This window comes from Nicotiana sylvestris, chromosome 8, assembly GCF_000393655.2.
Source record: "Nicotiana sylvestris chromosome 8, ASM39365v2, whole genome shotgun sequence".
Lineage (NCBI taxonomy): Eukaryota > Viridiplantae > Streptophyta > Magnoliopsida > Solanales > Solanaceae > Nicotiana > Nicotiana sylvestris.
In genome coordinates this window covers 111,725,637-111,753,631 of record NC_091064.1, presented here as the reverse complement: position 1 = coordinate 111,753,631, position 27,995 = coordinate 111,725,637, and the positions used below count along the sequence as shown (strand labels likewise).

General features: G+C 39.2%; 1 protein-coding gene across 11 annotated transcripts; it reads left to right on the top strand.

Moving 5' to 3' along the window:
* Positions 1-253: 253 nt before the first annotated feature.
* On the top strand, positions 254-27,931 carry LOC104247441 (LRR receptor-like serine/threonine-protein kinase EFR). Of its 11 annotated transcripts, none has more exons than XR_011401780.1 (4): positions 254-1,027; positions 1,131-1,202; positions 21,693-21,785; positions 21,885-23,354. XR_011401780.1 is itself a non-coding variant. In XM_070155479.1 (4 exons), the coding sequence occupies exons 1-4, from the start codon at positions 331-333 to the stop codon at positions 27,770-27,772; spliced, it is 825 nt and encodes a 274-aa protein (XP_070011580.1). In that variant the 5' UTR covers positions 254-330; the 3' UTR covers positions 27,773-27,931. The 11 variants fall into 11 exon arrangements, 9 of the variants coding, with proteins under 9 accessions (XP_070011580.1, XP_070011578.1, XP_070011585.1 ...); XR_011401779.1 differs by having other exon boundaries at positions 21,877-23,354; XM_070155479.1 differs by lacking the exons at positions 21,693-21,785; positions 21,885-23,354 and adding an exon at positions 27,405-27,931 and having other exon boundaries at positions 254-593; positions 906-1,027.
* The last annotated feature ends 64 nt before the right edge of the window (positions 27,932-27,995 follow it).

The window sequence follows — 27,995 nt, the reverse complement described above, 5'->3', positions numbered from 1 at the left end:
TAGTATGACACATAACATAAGACTGCATATTACTCTCCCCAGTAAATGTAATATCGCGAGTCGAATGTGGGATTTGAAACTACAACAGGTGACCATGCATGACGACTATATATTTTAGTTTTCAAACAGAAAAAGAAAATCATTTATTGCATGCAAACACTTATTGGGTTTGTCTTCTGAGGAGAGGAGTTATGTATAGACAAGTGGTGAAGCAATTAATTAATTCCATTATATAATGCTGAAAGAACAAAAATACATACAACTTCTCTTCTCCTTTTCCATTTTCCTTCATACTACACCTTTCAAAAAATTTGGTTCTTGAAAAAAAAAATGATGGCAAGGGCAATAATTGTTGGCTTCCTTTTATTAATCTACTGCATCAATAATATTTCTGCTTCAGTAATAAGGAACATATCAACTGACAAATCAGCTCTGTTAGCCTTCAAAGCACAAATAACCAACGATCCTAATGAAATTCTGTCCAAAAACTGGACACAACAAGGCACTACAGTTTGCAGTTGGATTGGTGTTTCTCGTAGCACAAAGCATCAAAGAGTTGTTGCACTAAACCTCAAGAGCCTAAGACTAGGAGGGTCTGTTCCTAAAGAAATAGGGAATCTCTCCTTCCTTAGTTTCTTAGAAATTGGGAACAACACTTTTATAGGTGAAATCCCCAATGAAGTTGGGTTTCTGAAGAAGCTCAAGTACTTGTCTTTGCAAATGAATAATCTCACTGGTCAAATCCCACAAAGCCTTGGATTTCTCCCAAGGCTTGAGCTCCTTGATCTTTCTGAAAATGATCTATTTGGAAATGTTCCACTGTCCATTTTCAATGTTTCATCTTTAAAGCTCATTGATTTGGGTTTCAATGATCTAACTGGTACTTTGCCAAATGACATGTGCAGTAATCTCCCACTGTTGCAAAGTTTATTTATGGCACATAATCACTTAGTGGGTGAACTTCCAAGTGGTTTGGATAAATGCACTCAACTTAAATATCTGTCTTTGTCTTATAACAGATTCACAGGTAACTAACTAAGCTAGCTGTACTACTTCTCATTTCCTTTTAATTTCTTCTTGAAGTGATCCTTTAATTTTATTTCTTCCTGATATGTTGTATTTTAATGTAGGAAATTTACCAAGAGACATGTGGAACATGTCAAAGCTTGAAGATATGTTTCTTGGATGGAATAACTTGTCAGGTAAATTCTATATATGGAGCTTTGTGTCACGGCCCATAATTCCCATCCTCGAGATCGTGATGACGCCTAACATTTCACCTACTAGGCAAGCCAACGTCAGCTATATTTATTAACCAGTTTTAACAATTCAAATCAAATGATAACAATAATAACCGAATAGTCTAAAATAAGGTGATAAACTGCTGAACGACGTAATCCAAATATAATCCCAGAAACTGGAGTCACGAATACATGAGCGTCTAGAGTACTACAGATAATAGTCTGAATAAACGCAATTGTTTGAATTAAAAAAACATCAATGATGACATAGAAGGGGATTTCAGGGCTGTGGATGTCGTGCAGCTATACCCCAAGTCTCACAGGTAGCTAGATCCGGGCAATCTCACTAAGCGTTGCTGGACTAACTCCGGTATCTACACAAGAAATGTAGAGTGTAGTATGAGTACAACCGACCCCATCTACTCTGTAAGTGTCGAGCCTAACCTCGACGAAGTAGAGACGAGGTTAAGGCGGGCCACTTACTATAACCTATACGCAATAATAATAATAATAATAATAATAATAATAATAATAATAATAATAATAATAATAATAATAATAATAATAACAGGAAAACGGGAAATGGAAGTAAAGCAGTTAACTCATGAAAACGAACTCGAAATTCAACTACCAGAGAGCCCAAAATAACAAGTCTCATAGTCTCATATCACAATACCGAGGTAAATCCAACGATCTCAAACAAGTACCACACATACAAACCGTTGTGAGTAACTCAATCCCACCATATCATCATTGGTCAATATCATAATCCATCATTATTCCACCATTTCAATTTCCGTTGTGATGTACAACCCGTTCCATGTCCCGGAATTCCCATCCTCAGGACTGTGATGGCGCCTAACATTTCGCTTGCTAGGCAAGCCAACGTTAGATATAATTATTAGCCATTTTTAACAATTCAAATCAAATAAAAACCAATAAGCTGAATAAACTGAAATAGAGTGAATAAACTAAAATAATGGCGATATCCCAATACAATCCCAAAACTGGTGTCACGAATACACGAGTATCTAGAGTACTACAAATAATAGTCTGAATAAAAACATAACTGTCTGAATTGAAATAAACAGCTAAGGTAATGTAGAAGGGAACTTCGGGGCTGCGAACGTTGTGTAGTTGTACCTCAAGTCTCTGTCAAGTACTAGATCCGAGCAATCTACTGACCGCCGCTAGGACAAACTCCAAAATCTACACAAGAAGTGCAGAGTGTAGTATGAGTACAACCGATCTCATGTATTCTGTAAGTGACGAGCCTAACCTCGACGAAGTAGTGACAAGGCTAAGGCGGGTCACTTATAATAAATTGTACGCAGTAATAATAGGGAGGAAAACAGAAAATGACGGTAAAGCAGTCAATTTATGAAAATGAGCTCAATCCTCGCAATCAGAGAACTCAGAATAATTGATCTCATAATTTCATATAATAAAGCTAGAAACCAACACAATAACAACAACGAATACAACATACATAATCCGTTGCGGCGCGCAATCCGATCCCACCGTACACACACAATCCTCCCTTATTCTACCATAACATCGTTTATTAATATCAAGAATCACATAAAAATTCGTTGCGGTGCGCAACCCGATCACACCATATCATCAGAATCAATATCATAATCCTCTCCTTATTTTACCATGTCATAATTTATCAATAACAAGTATTACATACACAACCATTGCGGCGCGAAACCCAATCCCACCATATCATCATAATTAATATCAAAATCCTCCCTTATTCCACCATATCACAACCATTGCGGCGTGCAACTTGATCGATAAATAATTAAAATAAATGTAACCAATCCAATAGCTCAATTACAAGAATCTCTACAATTAAAAAATATGAAAGCATTCAATAAAGGAACCGCATACTAATCAAAGGATTGCTACAAATAATACAAAATGCGACAATTAAGGTATGAAAGTAAGACAATAAGGCAAGTAGCAATTAACCACGGAGTTATGAAAGGGAGAATAATACAAGAATAATTAATGATAATTAGCAAATTACGGCATAGAAAGGAATTAAAGCATATAACAGTTAAGGCAGGAAATAAAATAATTCATGAAATACGAGAAAGCATGGAAACAATTATTTTGACGGTGTATATACACTCGTCACCTCGCATATACACCGTTGCACATGTAATTCACATAACATATAGTTCAAAGATTCATAATTTCCTCAAATCAAGGTTAGATCCAAAACTTAACTCGCTCCGCAATCAACTCAAAGCTCAATCAGGGTTTTTCCTGTAAAATTCACCTCCAAACCAATCGAATTTAACTAAAATCGACTTAATATCAACAAACAATGCTAGGGAAATAAATTACAATAGATAAATCAAACATCTTTACACTTTTCCCAAAAAGTCAGCAAAAGTCAACCCCGAGCGCGCTTGGTCAAAAACCGAGATTTGAACCAAAATTCAATTACCCATTCCTCGAGCACGATTATATGATTAGTTTCAGAATCCGACCTCAATTTGAGGTTTAAATCTCAATTTTACAAAAATTCTCAACTCTACCCAAATCCCTAATTTCTACCATGAACGAGCATATATTAAAGGTTAGAAATCAATGGGTGTTGATGGAAATGGAAGAAAACGAGTTAAACTATACTAACCTATGAAGTGGGGACGAAATTTCTCTTAAAAATTGTCAGGACCCTAAATCCGGACTCGGTCCTGATGGCGCCTCTCTTGAAGACAAGGCCAGTCGACAAAAACCCCCAAACCAATTTACAATTATAATAATTCATAATTTAGCCATTAATAAGTGATAAACCCCAAAATAAAGTGAAATAGAACAAGTGCGAAAATAAACACAGCTTGACATCGGGGTGTCACCAGTCATAAGCATCTAAACATCCAACTTAGAGTATGAAAAAGGACTACACAATCTATTACAGATTTAGTACAAGGAAAGTAAGATAAGAGGGAGAAGCACTGGGCTGCGAACGCCGAGCAACTACCTAGTGAACTCCGAACCGCCTACTGGAAGCAATCAGCACTCGCTAGCGAGACCCGAAGCTCCTGAATCTACACACAGGATGCAAGGAGTAGTGTGAGTATGCCAACTCAGTGAATAATAAAAGTAAAGGAAGCTAAGCGATAAGAAAACACGTAAGACACAGCAAAATGCTACAACGAGGTAGTAAAAACCAATACAATACAATAAAACAGTGAAAACTCGTAAAACACCTTAGTTTAGTGAAAACCTCTTTAAAACATCTTTTAGCAGTTTGAACGAGTGAATGAAAAGCAGTGAGAACAGATAGAAACATAAATCGGCCCCTCGGGGAAAATACTAACAGAACTAGCCCCTCGGGCTATCTCACAATCACTCGTATCAGCCCATCAGCCAATAACATGGAACAACATTAGCCCATCGGGCTATATCACATATCACACTGGGTACCCGTGCTCACTCCACGAGTTCATTCATATCAAAAGTCCCAAAATCCAACCACAAATGACCCCTCAAACCCTCACTCAAAGGTCTCCAACACCAACCCCTAATTCCCAATTTTTAACCCTTAATTTCCATTAATTTCAAGCCAAATCAGTGAAATAATTCCATAGGATCGATTATTAGGTTCAAAAATCTTACCTCCAAGCGTTATCCCTTGAATCCCTCTTCAAAATAGCTCCCCCAAGTTCAAACCCGAATGAAAATGGTGAAGAACAACTCAAAAATTGCGAAGGAGGGTATATATACTTTCTGGCCCAATAAAACCGCACCTACGTGAAATGCTCGTACCTACGGACCCGCATCTGTGGTCCCAGGTACGCACCTGCGAAGATGACTTAAATCCTCCGAACCGCACTTGCGGTCACTCTCTCGCACCTGTGCCATCGTAAATGTGCTCATATGTCTGATTCTACGGCTCCGCCTGCTCTCTCTCTTGGCCCATCTGCGGCTCCATCCCCGCACCTGCGGTCCCCTAGCCGCAGGTGCGGTTATGACAGCAGTAGGAAATCTTCAGCTGGCAAACCCAACTAAAATCTTCCGCCAACCATCCGAAATCACCCCTAGGCCCCCGGGACCTCAACCAAAAGCACCAACAAGACATATACCACTATCCAAACTTATAACAATCTTCAAAACACCTCAAACCACATCGAATCAACCAAAACACCTCGGATCCAAGCCTAAGGTTCCACAATCTTCCAAATTTCACTTTTGATCAAAAAGTCTATCAAACCACGTCTGAATGACCTAAAATTTTGCACACACATCCCAAATGACACAACGGACCTACTACAACTCCCAAAATTCCATTCCTCCCCCTACATCAAAATCTCGCCTATCAACCGGAAAACGCCAAAATTCCAACTTCGCCAATTTAAGTCTAAATCTACTCCGGACATCCAAAACTCATTCCGATCACGCTCCTAAGTCCCAAATCACCTCCCAAAGCTATTCGAACCATCGAAATTTACATCCGAGCCCTAATTCATATAATTCAACATCTAGTTGACTTTTCCAACTTAAGCTCCCTCAAAAGAGACTAAGTGTCTCAAATCTTACCAAAACCTTTCCGAACCCGAGCCAACCAACCTGATAACACATAATACCGATAAACAAAGCCATAAGAAGCAGAAATGGGGGAAACGGAGCGGTAACTCATGACGACTGGCCGGGTCGTCACATCCTCCCCCTCTTAAACAAACGTTCGTCCTCGAACGAGTCAAGAAACATACCTGAAGCCTCAAATAGGTGAGGATATCTACTTCGCATCTCATGCTCGGTCTCCCAGGTAGCCTCCTCAATGGGACGACCTCTCCACTGCACTTTCACTGAAGCTATATCCTTTGACCTCAACTTTCGAACCTGACGCTCCAAAATAGCCACTGGCTCCATATCATAAGTCAAATCATCATCCAACTGAACCGTGCTGAAATCCAAAACATGAGACGGGTCGCCAATATACTTCCGGAGCATAGAAACATGAAATACCGGATGTACACTCAATAAACTGGGTGGCAAAGCAAGCTCATAAGCCACCTCCCCAATCCTCCGAAGCACCTCAAAAGACCCAATGAACCAAGGACTCAATTTACCTTTCTTCCCAAATCTCATAAAACCCTTCATGGGTGAAACTTTCCACAGAACTATGGTTGTCCAACGGGACGGAATGGGACGGGACGGGACGAAATTAACAGGATGGGACGGGACGACATTTAAGCAGGACGGTGGTGGGATGGGATGAAATGGGACGGCACAAACTGGACGAAACGGTCGTCCCATCCCGTCCCGCTAAAAAACGGGATGGGACGGGACGGAATGGGATGTGACGGGACGGAACGGGATGGGACGGGTTCGTGGGCCTTAAGTGTATTTTTTTTATAAAAAAATGTCTAGTTTTTTTAAAATTACTATGTTTTTAAAGTTTTCAACGGCTAGATTTTTGACTTATTTAGTTATTTAATAAACTTAAATGTTATTATGTTAAAACAAAAATTAGAAAACTAAGTAAAGAATTATAAAATATTAAAACAAAAGACTTGTAATGAAACATTTTGGTAATTATAAATTTATAATAGAGTTATAATTTATTTAATATAATTTTAAAGTATTAACTATTAAGTAACTAAGACAATTCATAAAAAAAAATTCAACGCTTAGAGTCTTTTATTTTATTAATAGAACTTTCAAATCCCAAATACAAATATAATTATTTTGAAGAGCACCTAATCTACGCAACCACCTTCTAGGAAGGATTCTGTTTGAACTAGGCCTCTTAGTAGCCAATTATAAATTATCATACTAATATTTGTAAGCTCCTATATAGCTTCTTTGCAACTTATCAATAATATCTCTCGAACATTCTGTTGGAATTGGCAATGTTGATTGATGTTCCATGAACTTCGTGCCGTCATCGCTCCCAGTTGTAAGTATCTCATTATATTCTTCTTCTTCTTTCCTATTAGTTAATTTTTCAAAATCACGATTTCTTCTTTCTGAATTAATCCAATCTCTGAATAATACGGAAATCTCTAGACTGTCCTCCGCTAATGCATGTCTATGATCTCCAATTTGAAATCTTGCCACGCTAAAAGCACTCTCTGATGCTACTGAAGATGCTTGAATAAACGGGATATCTCGGGCCATTATTGAAAGTGTTGGAAAAGCCTGGCCATGCTCCCTCCACCATGACAAAAGTTGTTCTTTGCCTTCTTCGTCTTTAATACTTTCCAATCCTTGATTAAGATAAGAATCAAGTTCATCATCAATAGAGGAATCAAAACCTATTATATCATCCATATCTTCCCATAAAACTTCTGCTCTAGACTTAGAAGTAGAAGGAGCAGTTTCACAACCTGTTGTATCCATAGATTTATATTTATCAAACATTGATCTAGCAAAGAATATATGCTAGCTTGGCAGTCTTTGAGAGATGGTTGTTTATTTTCTTGAATTGCTAAATTCTCATAAATTTTACGAACAAGTCCTTTTGCACCTCTTAGTTTTAAAGATGGGTTAAGTAGAGTAGAAATTAAATAAACTTCTGGAATAGGGAAAAAATACTTTTTAAATTTTGAAATCATTTCATTAATGACTGGTGCATAAGTTGGATTTGTTTTATACTTACCAAATACAACAAAAATTCCACAAATATACCATAATATTTGTGTAACAGTAGGATAATATATACCAAAAAATTATTTTGTAGCATAATAAAAAATTTCTAAAATTTTAATAAGCTCTTTGATCTCATCTCAATCAGAATCAACAATTTGATCAGCGGGGATACCATTATGCATATTAAATACCTTTTGGATAGGCACTTGATAATCATAAGAAACTTAAGCATTTCATAAGTAGAATTCCACCTAGTACAAACATCTTTTGGAACTTTCTAAATAGAAGGTTAGCACTAGCACATTGTTGAGCAAATTCACAAATTCTACTTTGTTTATGAGCACGAAAAATATAGCCACAAGCATGTTGTATTTTACTACAAGCATCAGAAAATAAATTAAGACCATCTTTCACAACCAAGTTAAAAATATGGCATGCACATCTAACATAAAAAATTACTAGATTAATTGGACAAAGTCTAGATTTTAAGCTATTTGTTGCGGTTGTGTTAGCAGAAGCATTATCTAAGGTGATATTTAAAACGTTATCAATGAGTCCATAAAAATCAAGTATTTGTAGAACAGTAATTGCAATATATGCTCTAGTGTGTTTTGAATCAATAAATTTATAACCAATAATACGTTTTTGCATGTTCCAGTGATGATCAACCCAATGACATGTAACAGTTAAATAATCACAACCATTAGGACTACGACCTATATCAAATGTGAGAGACACTTTACAATCTAAGTGGAAAAAATACACAACGAATATACTGAAGATATTCGGTTTGAAATTTAAAAACATCATTTCTAACTGTGGTCTTAGGAAAACATTGAAAAGTAGGGTTATAAGTTTCTTGTATATAATGCACAAAAGCATGGTGAGAAGGAAAAGTAAAAGGTAAGCCACAGACAGCCACCATTTTTGCTAAGTTCTCACGATCTCTATCTTTATTATAGGGGCGTAAAACATGACCAGAAGCAGGGTCAAGTTATTGTTGAATTTGATTAGAACCAGATCCACTAGGAGTGCCAATACTGATGGTACGATCTATAATTTTTCCGGCTTCTATGTTAGCTTGTATCCATAAAGATTTGTGATCCCTTCTTAAGTGTCTAGTTAAACCCTCCGTCTTACCACTTGTTGTGTGTGCAAATTGTTGCTTACATTTTTCACATATAGCATGATAATTGACTTTATCATGTTTAAAAATTTTCCATACAAGTGATATTTTGGGACGTTCAGCCTTAGGCTTACCCCTTACAGGGGTACAGGGGTAAAGCTCCAGACTGAGATTGACTCTGAGTTGGAGCTTGTGTTGCGGGACTAGTGGGTGTTTCATCTAATTCTTCTTCCTCATTTTCTTCATCCTCATTTTCTTCGTCCTCTAAAAAAATATCATTGCCAAATTGTATTTGTAAAGTTTCATGATCTAGTTGTTCTTCGACATGAACATCATAAAATGCGGGGGGGGGGTGTTGGGAAAATGAAGTTTCATCAACATGAGTCATTTTATCTATATGTTTTCTAATTCTAGGTCTAGGAGAAGTGTTAGGATTACGACTAGGATTAGGATTACTACTACTTTCACCTTTACTATTTTTTTACTACTTTTTTTAAAAATGCCAAATATATTTTTAGGTACCATAATTAAAATATGAAATTAAATTAAAAAAGCTAACACAAAAATTAAAAACACAAATGAAATATGAAAATAGAACACATAAAGTAAACACAAAAATTAAGCACTAAAATGATACGCAAAAATTATATATCAAAATTAGGAGATGGAACGAGTGGACCGTGATTAAATATTGAAACTTGAAGAAATTACCCAAAATATTGCTCCAAATACTTGACGAATTAATTTGAAGCTTGAAAGTTGCTCCAAAATATTTGTCCAAATACTTGAAACTTGAAAGTTATCACTTGATACTTGATAGTTGTACTTGATAGTTGATAGTAACAAAATTGAGAGAGTAATATAGATAGAATATTAGAATGTAAGAGATTTGATAGAGAAGATTGATTTTTTGTGGGAAAAAATGAAGAAGAATGGGGGGTATTTATAGTAGAAAATAGGGCCAAAGTGTAATTTAATAAACTTAGGGGTTATATTAAAAGTTTGAGGGGGTAGGGGTGTTTCGGGGAGGGGGGTAGGGGCTGTTTTGACCGTTTATAGCTGTTGGCAACGGCTATTTTTGCAATTTAAGTCGTTGTCCAATGGCTAGATTTTTAAAAAAATAAAAAATCTGGCGGGACGCGGGACGGGATAGGAAGAAACGGGACAAAATGAGACGGGACAAATGGGACAAAATGGTCATCCCGTCCCATCCCTTGTCGCGTTTAACATTGGCACATCCCATTTAACTTGAAGCGGTAAGGGACAGGACGGGGCGGGATCGGGACGGGACGCGAGATGGGATGGGTCGGCCCGTCCCGTTGGAAATCCATAAACAGAACCTTCTCACCAACCATGTAGAACATATCCCGAACCTTCATGTCAGCATAACTCTTTTGTCTCGACTGCGCTATACGAAGCCTCTCCTGAATCACCTTCACCTTGTCTAAAGCATCCCGCACCAAGTTTGTACCCAATAGCCTAGCCTCACCCGGCTCAAACCAACCAACTAGAGATCTACTCCGTCTCACATACAAGGCCTCATATGGAGCCATCTGAATACTCGACTGGTAACTGTTGTTATAAGCAAACTCTGTGAGCGGTAGAAACTGATCCCATGACCCTCCGAAATCAATGATACAAGCGCGCAACATGTCCTCCAATATCTGAATGGTGCGCTCGGACTACCCGTCCGTCTGATGGTGAAAGGCTATGCTCAACTCAACCTCAGTACCCAACTCTCTCTGCACCGCTCTCCAAAACTGCGATGTAAACTGAGTACCTCTATCTGAAATGATGGAAACCGGAACACCATGCAAACGAACAATCTCCCGAATATAGATCCCTACCAACCGCTCTAAAGAATAGGTAGTACACACAGGAATGAAGTGCGCAGACTTGGTCAGCCGATCCACAATCACCCAAATAGCATCGAATTTGTTCAAAGTCCGCTGGAGTCCACCTACAAAATCCATAGTGATCCTCTCCCACTTCCATTCTGGAATATCTATCTGCTGAAGCAAGCCATCCGGTCTCTGATGTTCATATTTTACCTGCTGACAATTGAGACATCGAGCTACAAATCCCACAATGTCCTTATTCATTCTCCTCCACCAATAATGCTATCTCAGATCCTGATACATCTTCGCGGCACCCAGATGAATGGAATATCGCGAGCTATGGGCCTCCTCCAAAATTAACTCTTGAAGCCCGTCCACATTAGACACACATATCAGGCCCTGCATCCTCAACACCCCATCATCACCAATAGTCATATCTCTAGAATCATCGTGCTAAACTCTGTCCTTAAGGACAAGCAAATGAGGATCATCATATTGGCGCTCTCTGATGCGATCAAATAAGGAAGACCGAGAAATCACACAAGCCAATACCCGACTAGGCTCCGAAATATCCAACCTCATGAACCGATTGGCCAAGGCCTGAATATCAACTGCAAGAGGTCCCTCCCCAACTGGAATATATGCCAAACTCCCCACACTCACCGCCTTCCGGCTCAAAGTATCGGCCACTATATTGGCCTTCCCCGGATGGTAAAAGATAGTAATATCATAATTCTTTAGCAGCTCTAACCATCTTCGCTGCCTCAAATTGAGATCCTTCTGCTTGAACAACTACTGGAGACTACGATGGTCAGTAAACACCTCACAAGACACATCATACAAATAATGCCTCTAAATCTTCAATGCGTGAACAATGGCAGCCAACTCCAAATCATGAACAGGGTAGTTCTTCTCATGGGGCTTCAACTGACGAGAAGCATAAGCAATAACTCTACCATCCTTCATCAACACACACCCAATACCAACTCTCGAAGTATCATAATACATTATTTATGAACCTGAAGCTGATGGAAAAACTAATATTGGAGTCGTGGTCAAGGCTGTCTTGAGCTTCTGAAAGCTCTCCTCAGACTCATCTGACCACCTGAATGGAGTACCCTTTTGATTCAACTTGGTAAAGGGTGATGCTATAGATTAAAATCCTTGAACAAACCAGCGGTAATAACCCACCAATCTAAGAAAGCTGTGAATTTCTATAGCTGAGGACGGTCTGGGCCAACTCTGAACCACCTCTATCTTCTTCGGATCAACCTGAATACCCTTGTTGGACACCACGTGCCCCAAGAAAGCCACTGAACTGAGTCAGAACTCACATTTGGAGAACTTTGCATAAAGCTTCTCCTCCCTTAACCTCTACAACATAACTCTCAAATGCTCTGTGTGCTCCTCCTGACTACGCGAGTACACTAGAATATCATCATGCAAACAATAATGAACGAGTTGAGATAAGGCTGAAACACGTTGTTCATCAAATGCATGAACGTTGTCGGGGAATCGGTCATCCCAAAAGACATAACAAGGAACTCATAATGACCATATCTGGTCATGAAGGCTGCCTTAAGAATATCCGAGTTCTTGATCTTCAACTGGTGATAACCTGAACGGAGATCAATCTTGGAGAAGACTCTCGCTCCCTAAAGCTGGTCAAACAAATCATCGATACGAGGCAAAGGATACTTGTTCTTGATTGTTATTTTATTCAACTGCCTATAATCAATGCACATCCTCATCGTGCCATCCTTCTTCTTCACAAATAGAATGGGCGCACCCCAAGGCGACACACTAGGCCGAATAAACCCTTTATCAAGGAGTTCCTGAAGCTGCTCCTTTAACTTCTTCAACTCCGCTGGTGCCATACGATACGGTGGAATAGAAATGGGATGAGTGACCGGCACTAGATCAATACCAAAATCAATATCCCTGTCCGGTGGCATGCCCGGCAGGTTTGTAGGAAACACATCGAAAAAATCCCTCATAACAGGAATAGAATCAATACTAGGAGTCTCTGCACCGACATCCCTCACAAAGGCTAAGTATGAAAGACAACCTTTACCAACCATACGCTGGGCCTTCAAGAACGAAATCACTCTACTGGGGACAAAATCAGTCAAACCTCGCCACTCAATCTGTGGCACACCCGACTTAGCCAACGTCACTGTTTTAGCATGACAGTCCAAAATAGCACGACACGGAGATAGCCAATCCATGCCTAATATCACATCAAAATTCACCATGCAAAGTAATAATAGGTCCACTCAAGTCTCCAGACCCCCAATAGTCACCACACATGATCGGTACACACGGTCCACAATAATAGTATCACCCACCGGAGTAGATACACGAACAGATGGAATAAGAGACTCACGGGGCGTATCCAAATAATAAGCAAAATATGATGACACATAAGAAAAAGTGAAACCGGGATCAAATAACACAGAGGCATCTCTATGGCATCCTGAAACAATACCTGTAATCACAGCTTCTAAAGCAATAACATCGGGTCTAGCTGGGGTACATAGAAACGAGCCTGACCACCACCTGATCGACCTCCCCCTTTGGGGCAGCCCCTAGCTGGCTGGGTGAGTGCTGGTGAAGTAACTGGAGCTGAAGTCGATGGTTGACTCCTCTACTGGGATGAACCTCCAAGAAGACGAGGACACTGCCTCCACATATGGCCCAACTCTCCACACTTATAACAACTCCCTGGTGCTGGAGACGGAGACTAAAGGGAACCCCTAGCACCGGAATGACTAACAGATGCACCTGGCATAAAAGAGCCCTGAACTGATGGAGCATGAGGCGAACTCTAGGCTAGAAGGTCATTGAGTGATGAATGTCCCTGATGAGAACTGTGAGAACCATGACCCGACGATGCCCCACGATAACCTGGGCAAGCTAACTGAGCATGTCTGAATGGACGGCCTCTGCCGTGATGAAACTGACCCCTCGAAGGAGCACCACAATAACTACCAGATCCCCAAGGCCCCTTGGCCTCGCTCTCATCTCGCTCCTAGCGACGAACTGACTCAATCTCGCGAGTAATGTCAACAACCTCCTCAAAAGTAGCACCAGACACCCTCTCTCTGGTCATGAAAATGCAAAGCTGATATGTGAGGCCAACAACGAACCTCCTGATCCTCTCTCTATTTGTCGGAACCAACCAAACAGCATGACAAGCTAACTCTAAGAACCTCATCTCATACTGTGTCACAGTCAAATCTCCCTGACGTAACCACTCAAACTACCTGCGCAGCTCCTCTCTACGAGACTGTGGCACATACTTCTCCAAAAATAAAATGGAAAACTGCTGCCAGGTAAGGGGTGCTGCACCAACAAGACTACGCCTCTCATAAGCCTCCCACCAAGTGAAGGCAGCTCCAGAAAACTAAAAGGTAGTGAAAGCGACCTTGCTAGTCTCCATAATACCAGTTGTACGAATAATCCTCTAACACTTGTCCAAGAAACCCTGGGCATCCTCTCCCTCTGCACCACTGAAACTCGGAGACTGAAGTCTACCAAACCTCTCTAATCTACGGTGCTCATCCTCTAGCATAACAGGAGCCACATAGTCCTGAACAGCTGTAACCGGCTGGGCTGGAGGTGCCCCCGGTGTCTGAAGTCCCAGCACGACCTGCTCAGGTGTGCGAGCGGCGGGAGTCTGAGTGCCTCCCCCGGCCTGAGAGGTAGTTGCGGCTGTAGTAACTGAGACCACCTGAGCTAGGTCAGTGCATACTAATAGAATCTGAGCCAGGGCCTCCTGAACACCCGGAATCACAATGGGCACAGCTGGTGCCTGAGCTGGTGCTGCTGGAGCATCCACAACTGGAACCTGATCATGAACTGGGCGGCTGGTGGATCTATAGGTGCTTCCTAACTGCTGTGCGGGCTACACCCCTGCCCCTACCACGGCCTCGACCTCGTCCTCGGCCTCTAGTGGCCACAACTGATGGTACTGGTGGTCGTTCATCCTAACCGGTCGCTCGTGTCCTCACCATCTGTGAGAGAATAAAATAACAGAAATTTAGTACTAGGATCAACAGATTCGCACGAAAAGAATTTCAAGAATATGAAGTTTTCCTAAAGGTTCTGCAGCCTCCCGAGGATAAATACAGACATCTCTGCACTGATCCGCGAGACTCTACTAAACCTGCTCATGACTCGTGAGACCTATGTAACCTAGGCTCTGATACCAACTTATCATGACCCTAAATCCGGACCCCATCGTGATGAAACCTCTCGTCAAGACAAGGCCAGCCGACACATACCCCCAAACCAATTATTAGTTATAATAATTCATAATTTAGCCATTAATAAGTGATAAACCCCAAAATATAGTGAAATAGAACAAGTGCGGAAATAAACACAGCCTGACATTGGGGTGTCACCGAGTATCTAAACATCCGACTTAGAGTATAAAAAAGGACTACACAGTCTATTACAGATTTAGTATAAGGAAAGTAAGATAAGAGGGAGAAGCACTAGGCTGCGAACACCGAGCAGCTATCTAGTGAACTCCGAACCGCCTGCTAGAAGTAATCAGCACTCGTTAGCGGGACCCGAAGCTCCTGAATCTACACACAGGGTGCATGGAGTAATGTGAGTACACCAACTCAGTGAGTAATAAAAGTAAAAAAAGCTGAGTGATAAGAAAACACGTAAGACACAGCAAAATGCTACAACGAGGCAGTCCAATACAATGCAATAAAATAGTGAAAGCTCATAAAAACACCTTCATTCAGTGAAAACCTCTTTAAAACATCTTTTAGCAGTTTAAACGAGTGAATGAAAAGCAGTGAGAACAGATAGAAACATAAATCGGCCCCTCGGGAAAAATACCAACAGAACTAGCCCCTCGGGCTATCTCACAATCACTCGTAGCAGCCCATCGGGCAATAACATGGAAAAACATCAGCCCCTCAGGCTATATCACATATCACACTGGGTACCCGCGCTCATTGGGGGTGTACAGACTCCGGGAGGGGCCCCTTATAGCCCAAGCGCAATATCAAGCCATCTCGTGGCATAATCAAATAGGCTCTCGACCTCATATCAAGCCACCTTGTGGCATACAACTCAGGCCCTCGACCTCATAATCAAGAATCAATATGATACTACTGCGGCGCGCAGCCCGACCCCATAGTAACCTCACAACACAGGCCCTCGGCCCTACTCAGTCAGAAATCTCTAAAGCCACTCGGGAACAGTAAAATATGATTCTCAGCTCAAAATATCATTTAAGATGTCAAAATAGAGTAAACATGGCTGAGTTATGAAAATAGTAGGATATAGCATGACTGAGTACAAGTATAAAGTCAAAATAGTGAGGAATAGTCGTAAAAATCCCCTAAGGGTCCAAAATAGTTGGCACGAGGCCTAAATATGGCATTCAGCCCAAACATGATGATAGCAAATAGTTTTTAATCAAATATGCGGTAAAACAATCATACGGGACGGACTAAGTCACAATTCCCAATGGTGCACGACCCCACACTCGTCATCTAGCGTGTGCGTCACCTCAAAATAGCAGAACGATGTAAAATTCGAGGTTTCATACCCTCAAGACAACATTTACAATCATTACTCACCCTCTATCCGGTCCAAACTCTAGCCCGCGATGCCTTTGCCTCTCGAATCGGCCTCAACTCACGTCGAATCTATCCAAAATCAGAATCATGACGTCAAAATATGCTAAGGGAACGAAGCCCATGCAAAAATAGTCAAATTACAACTTAAATCCCGAAATTAACCAAAACCCGACCCCCAGGCCCACGTCTCGGAATCCGACAAAATTAAAATCAACGGAATCCTTATCACTCCACGAGTTCATTCATATCAAAAGTCCCAAAATCCAACCACAAATGACCCCTTAAACCCTCACTCAAAGATCTCCAACACTGACCCCTAATTCCCAATTGTTAACCCTTAATTTCCATTAATTTCAAGCCAAATGAGTGAAATAATGCCATAGGATCGATTATTAGGTTCAAAAATCTTACCTCCAAGCGTTATCCATTGAATCCCTCTTCAAAATAGCTCCCCCAAGCTCAAACCCGAATGAAAATGGTGAAGAACATCTCAAAAATCACGAAGGAGGGTATGTATACTTTCTGGCCCAGCAAAACCGCACCTGCGGTGAAATGGTCGCACCTGCGGTCCCAGGTACGCACCTGCGAAAATGACTTAAATCCTCCGGACCGTACCTGCGGTCACTCTCTCGCACCTGCGCCATCGCAGATGCGCGCTCATATGTCTGCTTCTGCGGCTCCACTTGATCTCCCTATTGGCCGCATCTGCGGCTCCATCCCCGCTCCTGCGAGCCCGCTCCTGTGGTCCCCTAGCTGCAGGTGCGGTTATGACAGTAGTAGGAAATCTTCAGCTGGCAAACCCAACTAAAAATCTTCCGCCAATCATCCGAAATTACCCCGAGGCCTCCGGGACCTCAACCAAAAGCACCAACAAGACATATACCACTATCCAAACCTATACCAATCTTCCAAACACCTCAAACCACATCGAATCAACCAAAACACCTAGGATTCAAGCCTAAGGTTCCAAAATCTTCCGAATTCCGCTTTTGATCAAAAAGTTTATCAAACCACGTCCGAATGACCTGAAATTTGCACACACATCCCAAATGACACAACGGACCTACTGCAACTCCCGGAATTCCATTCTGATCCCTACATCAAAATCTCGCCTAGCAACCGGAAAATGCCAAAATTCCAACTTCGCCAATTTAAGCCTAAATCTACTCCGGACTTCCAAAACCCATTTCAATCATGCTCCTAAGTCCCAAATCACCTCCCGAAGCTATCTGAACCATCGGAATTCACATCCGATCCCTAATTCACATAAGTCAATATCCAGTTGACTTTTTCAACTTAAGCTCTCTCAAAAGAGACTAAGTGTCTCAAACCTTACCAAAACCTTTCCGAACCCGAGCCAACCAACCCGATAACACATAATACCGATAAACAAAGCAATAATAAGTAGAAATGGGGGAAACGGAGCGGTAACTCATGAGACGACTGGCTGGATCGTCAAGAACAATCACCTCTAGGCCGAGCTCAAACTTGGAAATGGTGAAAAAATGGGTTAAATCCCGATTTTTAGAAGTCTTAAAGACTAGGCGTCAGGAGTCCTTCGTTCGCGAAGCACATGACACGTTCGCGAAGAGCACTGGCCAAAGTTCATCGCGATTGCAGTCAACTCTTCGCATTTGTGAAGGCTTAGCACCCTCCCCCCTCGCCTTCGCATTCGCGAGCCAATGTCCGTGTTCGCGTAGAGTCACTGCTCAACTCCCCCAGAACCCCACAAAGCTTCACATTCGCGAAGAGTAAGCCCTCATCCGCTTCACGTTTGTGACCAGTACCTCGCATTTGCGAAGAGTAACTCCGTCCCAGTCCCAATTTCCCTTTCGCGATCGCGAAGCACAAAACACCAGACACCAAATATCAGCAAAAAACAGCACATGCCTAAGTCCCAAAATCATTCTGTAGCCTATCGAAAACTCACCCGAGCCCATACGGCTCCAAATTAAACATGCACACAAGTGTAATAACATCATATGAACTTGCTCGCATGATCAAAACAACAAAATAATACCTAGAATTATGAATTGGACATCAAAATAAATGAAATTTTCAAAGAAACTTAAGAACTTTCAAATTTACAATTGGACATCCGAATCACGTCAAATCAACTCTGTGTTGCACCAAATTTTGCAAACAAGTTATAAATAGTGAAATGAGCCTATACCAAGTTTTGGAACCCAAATCCAAACCCGATAGCAACAATGCCAACCTACGGTCAAACTTAAAAATTCTTTAAACCTTCAAATTACTAGTTTTCAATAAATCACATTAAATCAAGTTAGGGAGTTCCGAATTTGATTTCTAGCATACGTCCAAGTCCCAAATCATAATACGGACCCACCGGTACGTCAAAATACTGATCCGGATCCGTTTATGCAAAATGTTGACCATAATCAACTCAACTCATTTTAAGGTTAAACTTCACATTTTCTTCAATTTCTCACATAAAATATTTTTGGAAAAGGACATGGACTGCACATGCAAATCGAGGAAGGCTAAACAAAGTTATTCGGGGACTCGGAACATAGAAATAAAGGCTAAAACTCAAAGTGACCTATCGAGTCATCACACTTCCCAAACAATTTCAATCAACATAAACAATTCAACAACCAAATTTACAAGAATTACTCCATTAAGAGGGTAAATGTACAAGGTAATAAAGAATCACATAATAATCAAAAAAACTCTAACAACTCGAAATCTCAACTTTACCAATTTATCGGTATATAACAACTAAATAACTCACGCAAATGAAGCTACATTATAGAATGCAACAAATATTACAAACAATTAAAGCATGTGACAATTAAAGTATGCAATTAAAGTAAGTAGAAACAAGTAACAAATAAGCATGGAGTCATGAAAGGAATAGATAAATTAAGGCAAAGGAATGACTAAATGACATGTAACGATTAAAACATAGAAGTCAAAAAAAGGCATGTAACAATTAATGCGTAGAAGTCAAATAAAGGCATGTAACAATTTAAGCGTGAAGCAAGATATATCATGAAATGAACGAAAATATGGAAATAAATATCAAGTCAACGTATATGCATTCGTCACCTCACTTATACGTCATTTCCTACATAATTCACATAACATATAGTTCAAGTATTCCTAATTCCCTCAAGTCAAAGTTAGACCCAACTCTTACCTCACTCAGTGAATCAAAGCAATCAACCAATTCTACGGCCTTGCCTTTCGAACGAGCCTCCAAACCAACATAATCTAGAAATTTATCGATCAAATGATTCAAAATAAGCTTTAGAAACTACTCATTAATGAAAGAGGTTCAGTTTTGATCATTTTTTAAAAAGTCAACAAAAGTCAACCCTGGACCCGCTTGGTCAAACCCGAGGTTAGGACAAAAATCCGATTATCCATTCACCCCAAGCCCGGTTATGTGATTTGTTCAATTTGAGGCTCTCAATTTTACAAACATCTTCAATTTCTACCCAAATCCCAATTTCTACCATGGAAATCCTCAATTTGATGTTAAAATCTCATGAAAAGTAATGGGGAATTGAAAAGAAGGGGATTAAAGTCATTTACCAATGAATTTGGGAAGAAAAGTCTCTTGAAAAATCGCCTCTAGAGTGTTTAGGGTTGATAAATGGTGTGAAATAAGCTAAGTCCCAATTTTTCCCTCCTTTGCCCAGCTGCAAATGTCCCAATTGCAAAGTCTTGTTCGCAATTGCGAACACTGCAAATGCTATAAAAGGGTCGCAAATGCGAACCCTGTCTTAGAGGAATAGAAGTCGCAAATGCGACAAATTTGATCATAAATGTGAATAACCAGCCTTTGCAAATACATTCAATATCTTCGCAATTGCGAAGAACTCCTATTTTGCCAGGCATCGCAAATGCGACCACGTGATCGCAAAAGCGATCCTTAGATATTTGCAATTGCGAACCATTTCCTCGCAAATACGAGGTTACCCAATCTCAGGCCCTGCTCGCAAATGCGAACTCTTGTTCGCAAAAGTGAGGCTCGAAAATGCGAGCCAAACCTCGCAAATGCGAGATCTGCATCAGAACACCAGAGTTGGAAGGACACCAGCTGACTTCAAACCATCCAAACTCATCCAAAACGCGTCTGACACTCACCCGAGCCCCTAGGACTCCAAACCAAACATGCACACAAGTGTAATAACATCATATGAACTTGATCACGCAATCAAATCACCAAAATAACATCTAAATTATACAAATCGAACCTCAAAATGAATGAAATTTCAAAGTAAACTCAAGAACAACTAGAATCATATCTAAGCATCCGAATCATGTCAAATCAATTCTGAATCGCACCAAATTTTGCAGACAAGTTTCAAATAGCAATACGGACCTATTTTAAGTTTCAATATCAAAATATGAACCTGTTAGCTATGAAGTCAACTTATGGTCAAACTTAAAAAATTTCCAAACTATCAAAATACTAGTTTTCGGCAAAATGAGTCAAATCAACCTAGGGACCTCTAATTTCAATTTCGGGCATCTGCCCAAGTCCAAAATCACGATACGGACCTACCGGAATTATTAAATACCGATCCGAGGTCATTTTCATAAAATGTTGATCGTGGTTAACTCAAGTCATTTTTAAAACCAAAAATCATATTTTCTTCAAATTTTCACATAAAAGCTTTTCAAAAGGTGACACGGACCATGCACACAAACCAAGAAATATCAAACATAGCTAACGGAGGTCTCGAAATACGGAATTAAGGGCTAATACTCAAATCCACACTTTGTCCTTTGATAATATATAGATTTGGTCTCTCCAGTTTAACGCTTATGGAATATTTTAGTTGCATTATATCAGTTTATGCACTTGTAATCGTTTTCCATTCATGACACTTTGTATTATACGAATCTAGTGATGTCAATTAAATTTTTTGTATTATTTAGCAACACCTTCCGGAGTTCTGAGAGCAGAACAACCCATCAACTAACACCTCGTTGGGAATTCAAAGCCAATATTTTCAGGATCCAAAATCCACCTAGTCGTGATGGCACCTAACCAACCTGCTAAGTAAGCCAAACAACATAAATTACAACCAAACTGAGAATTCAACAATGTATATAATAGAAACTATAACCCAATTCAATATAACTACCCCAAGGATTGGTAGTACAAGTCATGAGCCACTATGATTTAGATTTACAAAATTGATAGGAAGAATAAATACAATATTTGTTTGAAGTTTACATAAACAAAACTTAAATCCTAAACTACAATGAATAAGAGGTAGCTTGAATCTAGAACGCAGGTACGTCTTCAATGCATGGCTTCGTCTTCCATAGCTAGCAGCTCCAAGATTTGCACACAAGGTGCAGAAGTGTAGTATGAGCACAAGTAATCCCATGTACTCAGTAAATATCAACTTGACTAACCTTGGTGAAGTAGTGACGAGGTTTTAAGTTAAAGATACTCACTTACCATGTAGTTGTGCAGATAATAAGCTGGAGAAACAAGGCAAAAGATATGTCGAATAATGGTAAGAGCATCAATTGGAGAGCTATGGAGCAGTTAACAGACATGGCAACAAGTCATAACCTCATGCCCATTTCTACGACTGAACCAATAATCATGAAGTACATGCAAGGATCATAACCAAACATTGCAAATAAATACCGTTGCGACGTGCAATCCAATCCCAATCTCAATTAACATTGTTGACACGTGCAACCCGATCCCGCTATAAATAAATAGTATTGTCGCGTGCAACCCAATCCTAATATCAATAAACACTATTGCAGCATGCAACCCGATCCCAATATCAATAAATATTATTGTGGCGTGCAACCTGATCCCAATATCAGTAATAACATATGAAATCACAACATCAACCGAACTTGGAATAATTTCACAATGTAACATTGAGAAAACGAACATGTGGTATTCAACTAGGTAATACAACTCAAACAAGGTAAGATGAGCCAATATCAAAAGCTAGTCTACCATATAAAATAACAAGGCTTCCACAAAGCATAACACGCAACCAATCTAAAGGTCACATAATCCGGTTAAGCAAAGGAGAGTAGGATATGAAACAAGTAAAGATGTTTGTCAAGTAGAACAAGGAACAAATGAGGCATTCAATATACGAAATCGCGTAGCTAGTACAAGCATATAACAAGTAAAGGAATTTAATATGTGAAGGCATATGGTAAGTAAAAGCATACAGTAAGTGAAGACAATTAGTAAGTGAAAACATGTAGTAAATGAAGACATGTAGCAGGTTAAGGCATCTAACAAGTAAATCACGTGACAATTAGAGGCATGTAACGGGTATGGGCTAATAACAAGTAAAGATAAGAATTCAAAAAGGACATGTAGCAGAAGTAAATCAAGTAAAAGCCTGTGTAACACTAACAAATAAGGTAAACACATAGCTATAATAGTAACAGGCCAAATAGAAAACACAGAGGTAACTACATAAGGAACTTAAACGGAAGATGTCTACAAAACAACAAACATTAGTAGACCAAAGAAAAGGGTATCTAAGTGTTTAATGAACGAGTAACCATAACAGAATTCCAACTTCCTTTATTTTCACATGGTAATAACCAACAAACTAATCTCATTTCAAACCGCACGGAAATACTCATCGTGCTAACATCTTATCAACCATACGGAAATACTCATCAGGACAAACATAGCCCTAAGGTCCCAATCACCATCTCTTATAACGAATAAAGAAGCTCAAGTAACATGATAATAGTAGGTATGAATATAGGTTCGTGATATCACGATCAAGTTAAGTATGCAATGGATCTCAAAAACAGCACATTAAATCCTTATTAAGATGTCATCTATTCTAACATGATTTCTAATACAATTAATTGAGTTTATTAGTCATCGAATTAAATGAAGCATAGGTTAAGGGATTATCAAGTTCAACAAAGGCATAAAGAACCATATAATTCCCCCCCCCCCCGCATGAAAATCCAGGTACAATCATATACGGACGTCACCTTGTTTGTGCATCACCTCCGTATGGAGAAAACAATATCAATTAGTAGAAAAAATTCCCCCAACAAAGCTAGGCAAGATACTCACCTCATTCCGGAATAATTTCCACAATCCAATACCATCTTCTATAGAAATACCCCTTAAAACAATGAAAACCTAGTCAAATATCATCTAGTAAAGTCAAATATTGCTTAAAGGAAACATCCTCAATCAATAAATCTTATGTCTTGGCCAAAATCCCAAAAGTCAACCTAGCCCTACGTGGTCGAAATCTGAGATTCGGACCAAATTCTAATTACCCATTCATCCCCGAGCCCAAATATGTGATTTGTTTCGAAATCCGGCCTCAATTTGAGATCTAAATTTTAATTTTACAAAATTTCTAAATTCTACCTAAAACCCCCAATTTCTATTTTGAAATTCGTAGATTTGATATTAAAATTCATGGAAAAGTGTTTGAAATTAATTGAAAACTAGTTAAAGATGCTTACCAATGAATTTGGGAAGAAAATCTTTTTCAAAAATCGCCCCTATGGAGTTTAGAGTTGAAAAATAGTGTAAATAAGCTAAGTTCTGAAATTCTCCACTTTTACCCAGCTGCAGATGTCGCAATTGCGACCATCGCAAAAGCGAACCACTAATCGCAAATACAATCAGTGTCCCAGCAGTGCAGTAGTCGCAAATGAGACATTCCCTTTGCATTTGCGAAGGCCACCAGTTTGCAATTGCAGGTACAGGTGTAGCAAAAGCAAAGCAACCCAGATTTTCCCAGAGTCGCAAATACGAGCCATCTTTCACAACCGCAAATGCAATGCGCCACTAGTCGTAAATGCGATGTTTTCTTTGCAAATGCGAAGTCCTCAGTCCTCATCCCAACTCCGCAAATGCGAGCCACAAATGCGAGCCTGGCTTCGCATTTGCGAGCAAGTCTTTGCATTTGCGAGACCTGCAACCTAGATGCAGGATTTCGATTCGGCAGTTCATTTCCTTCCAAAACACATTCAAAACTCAGCCGAGCTCATCGAGCTTCAATCCAAACATGCACATAAGTGTAATAACATCATACAAACTCGCTTGCTACCTCAAATCATCAAATACATCAAACAACAAGAATCGATCATCAAAACCCAAGGATTTCAACTTAAAACTCAATTTGCCAACTTTTCACATAATGCGCCGAAATGGCCTGGGGTCTCCTGGGACTCCAACCAAACATATGTACAAGTCAAAAATGATCATAGGAACCTACCGGAATCGTCAAAATACCGATCCGAGGTTGTTTACTAAAAATCTTGATCGTGGTCTACTCTAGTCATTTTCAAACTCAAAAATCAAATTTTCTTTAAAAATTCACATTTATATTTTTTGAAAATCGACGCGGACCACACACACAACTCATAAGTCATCAAATAGAGCTACAAAAAGTCTCGGAACATGGAAAGGAAAGTTAATACTCAAAACGACCAGTCGGATCGTTATAAATATACCTCGAATTTTGTGGCTTGATCAACTGAACTTATTGTTTTGAACTATGTATAGGATGGAGTTGCTCTTCATTTCTTATTTTTTTCATTTCCCCAAGTTTCTGAGAACCACATAGCATAGTCAAGAATTAAAGGTTGAGATTTAATTAACAAATGATAAAAAAAAATGTTTAAAACTCTACAAAATACTATTGCCGGATAAAAATAAAAAAGAATCTGTTTGACCTTAAAATTATGTACATCACAAAGAAGTATTCCAAATTTAAGAAGTATTCCAAATTTAAGTGAAAAGGTCGACACATATAGTCTCGACTTTTGAAGTCTTATATAAACCCAATTCGTGGACTTAGCCTTGCCCTTCTCCTTGTATAGGTAGTAGAGGTTAAAAGCAAGGGTAACCAAAGTTCAGAAAACTGGAAGAAAAAAAAAAGAATTATTGGAAACTTAAGAAATTGATAAGGAAATTCTCTATATGGAAGGAATTAACTATGGTTAGAGCCTTGCTTTGCTTAATTAAATTTCAACTTTTAATTCTCAATTATGCCATGTGACTCCATCAAGTAAGAACTTGGGGAAATGAGTACAATAGGAAATGAAGAGGAGTCTCATCTATATACACACAAAAAAAAAATTATATATATAATCGCACTCATATTGAACCTTTTGAATCAAGATTTTGAATCTAAACCCAAAATCTACTCCTAGAGCAACCCTTACATAAAATGCCCACTAGCTTTTGCGGATTAATGCCTTAGTCCCGAGTCTAGCAACGAGGAGAAAGAACAACAAAAGCATATAGGTTTCCTTCTTCTTACAGTATAGAATAATTTACTCTTCACTCTACTTTACTTGTACCCTATTATTTCATTTGATTATTTAGTATCTTTTTCTGAAAAAGGAAAAGGAAAAGCATTAGTGAAAATTGCTGCCTCAGACCTTCTAGTAAAAATAAATCCTCAATAAGTCTATAAATTGTTACGCCTTGAAACAGGGGTAGGACATTATGGCACTTAACCAACCTGTCCATCGAGCGAACCACGTTCTAACTACAGAATATGATGCTAAGCTTATTAAAACAAGCGTAATACGAATAATCACATATCATAAGTATCTGAAAACTGTAACAAAAGTTTAGAAAATAGTATCTAAAAGCTACCCATCATGACAGTCATGACCCTCTAAGGACTAAATCTAAGAGCAGTATAATTCGGGACATCCTCCTGGAGTAACAAAAATATCTAAATAACTCAAAGTCTATAGTCAACTACAGCTGGAAGGAATCAATTGATGCTATCTACTGAATCCACGAGAAGTCCGAAATCTAACCACTAGCTTTGTCACCCACACGCTCAACGCCTGTGAGTGTGAGGATGGCTGGCTCATTTCGCGACCATGGCAATTTTTACACTCGGGGATATTGGACAATTCTCCCGAACACATAAATTTAAATAAACCATGGCACCAAGTGTGAGGATGGATGTATCATTTTTCCTGCCTTGTTGGCTTTTAATTTATACTCAAGGAGGTTAACCATATTTTTTTCTTTCTGAATCTGAATCTTATAATGGAACACCTACGAGTATGGGATAGCTAGCCCCGGTAACTATGTCACTCATACCCCAGGGAAGTTGGTTACTTCTCTCATACCGTATGTGATCACATATGTCTAATCTGAGCTAAATTTGAATTAGTGCAAGCAATGACATAACAACAATCAAGAGATTCAATTACTTATAATATTATGAGCTAGCTGAATTATTATGCAAGGCAATTCAATTTATGTAAGATAATATGTATCGTGAACTAATGATATATTCATAGTATTTAAGAAATCATGTGTTTCCAAACAAACAGCCAAAATATTTACACATAAGAACAACCAAGCATTTTCTTATCAAATATTTTTTTAGGAAAATGTATATATTTCTAACTACACACTTTATCTTTGTGGGGTCCCTTCAATGATGATGTGGCAGTGAATGTGCTTGCACTTTCATGGGAGCGCGTCATAGGCGTAAAATGAGTTAAAGACTAACTAATATGTACAAATGTCAATTTTCAATTGGACAATATGGAATTAATTTACATTTAAATTAATTATTATAGCCATTCTCTCTAACCCGTTCTCCTTTCATCTTGGTATTTCTCGTCACGTTTAAAGCTTTAATGGCAACTGTCTGGAATAAAAATTACCAACAATGAATGTATTTCATGAACACAAATAATTCTCCACTGTAATTCTTTTGAGAACATCACCTTACAAATCAAACCATTTCTTAAAGCATACACATTAACTGATTTTCATTTTTCTAATTGTTATCAAAGTAATTGGCTCAAACGGTGATGTGTGTTAGGTGGAATTTCTACTCTTCAAAATCAATTTGAACTTAATTATTAGCAAAATCCATCATTATTGTCGAATATGCTCATCATTCGCTTTGGTTATGGAAGAAATATGTATGTTCCTCCGAAAAATATTTAGGATCGAAATGATCAGTTGTCATGCGGAAGCTAGTTGCGGAATATGGATCGAAAGGATTAGTGTCAACCATGGGAGATGTTTACAGCTGTGGTATCTTGTTAATGGAGACCTTTACAAGAAAGAAACCCACGGACGATCTCTTCGTTGAAGAACTCACCTTGAAGAGATGGGTGTTTGAAGCATTCCCTGATAATGTGGTAGATATTGGAGATGCTAATCTGTTTTCAAGAGAAGATGAGCAGTTTTCTTCCAAAGAGACTTGCTTTAAGTTGCTAATGGAATTAGCCTTACATTGCACAGCTGAATTGCCTCAAGATCGAATCAGCATGAAACATGTCCTACTCAACAAGATACAAACTCAGTTTTTGCAAAGTGCAACAACAACCCAAAATGGAAATTAGTTTAAGTTTATATAATACTTACTTCGATTGCCTGTTTATTATGTAAAGTAACCTCATCTTTCATTCAGTACGTTATACTACTATTCTCATTCATGACCATCATGCATGGAAGAAGTGCTGAGTTATCTTAAAAGTTCAAATAACAAACTGATAGAACTATCTTTGCTTCTTCTTTTTTTTCCTTTATGTTTAGAATTTTCTTGTAAAAATATGCAAAGCAATC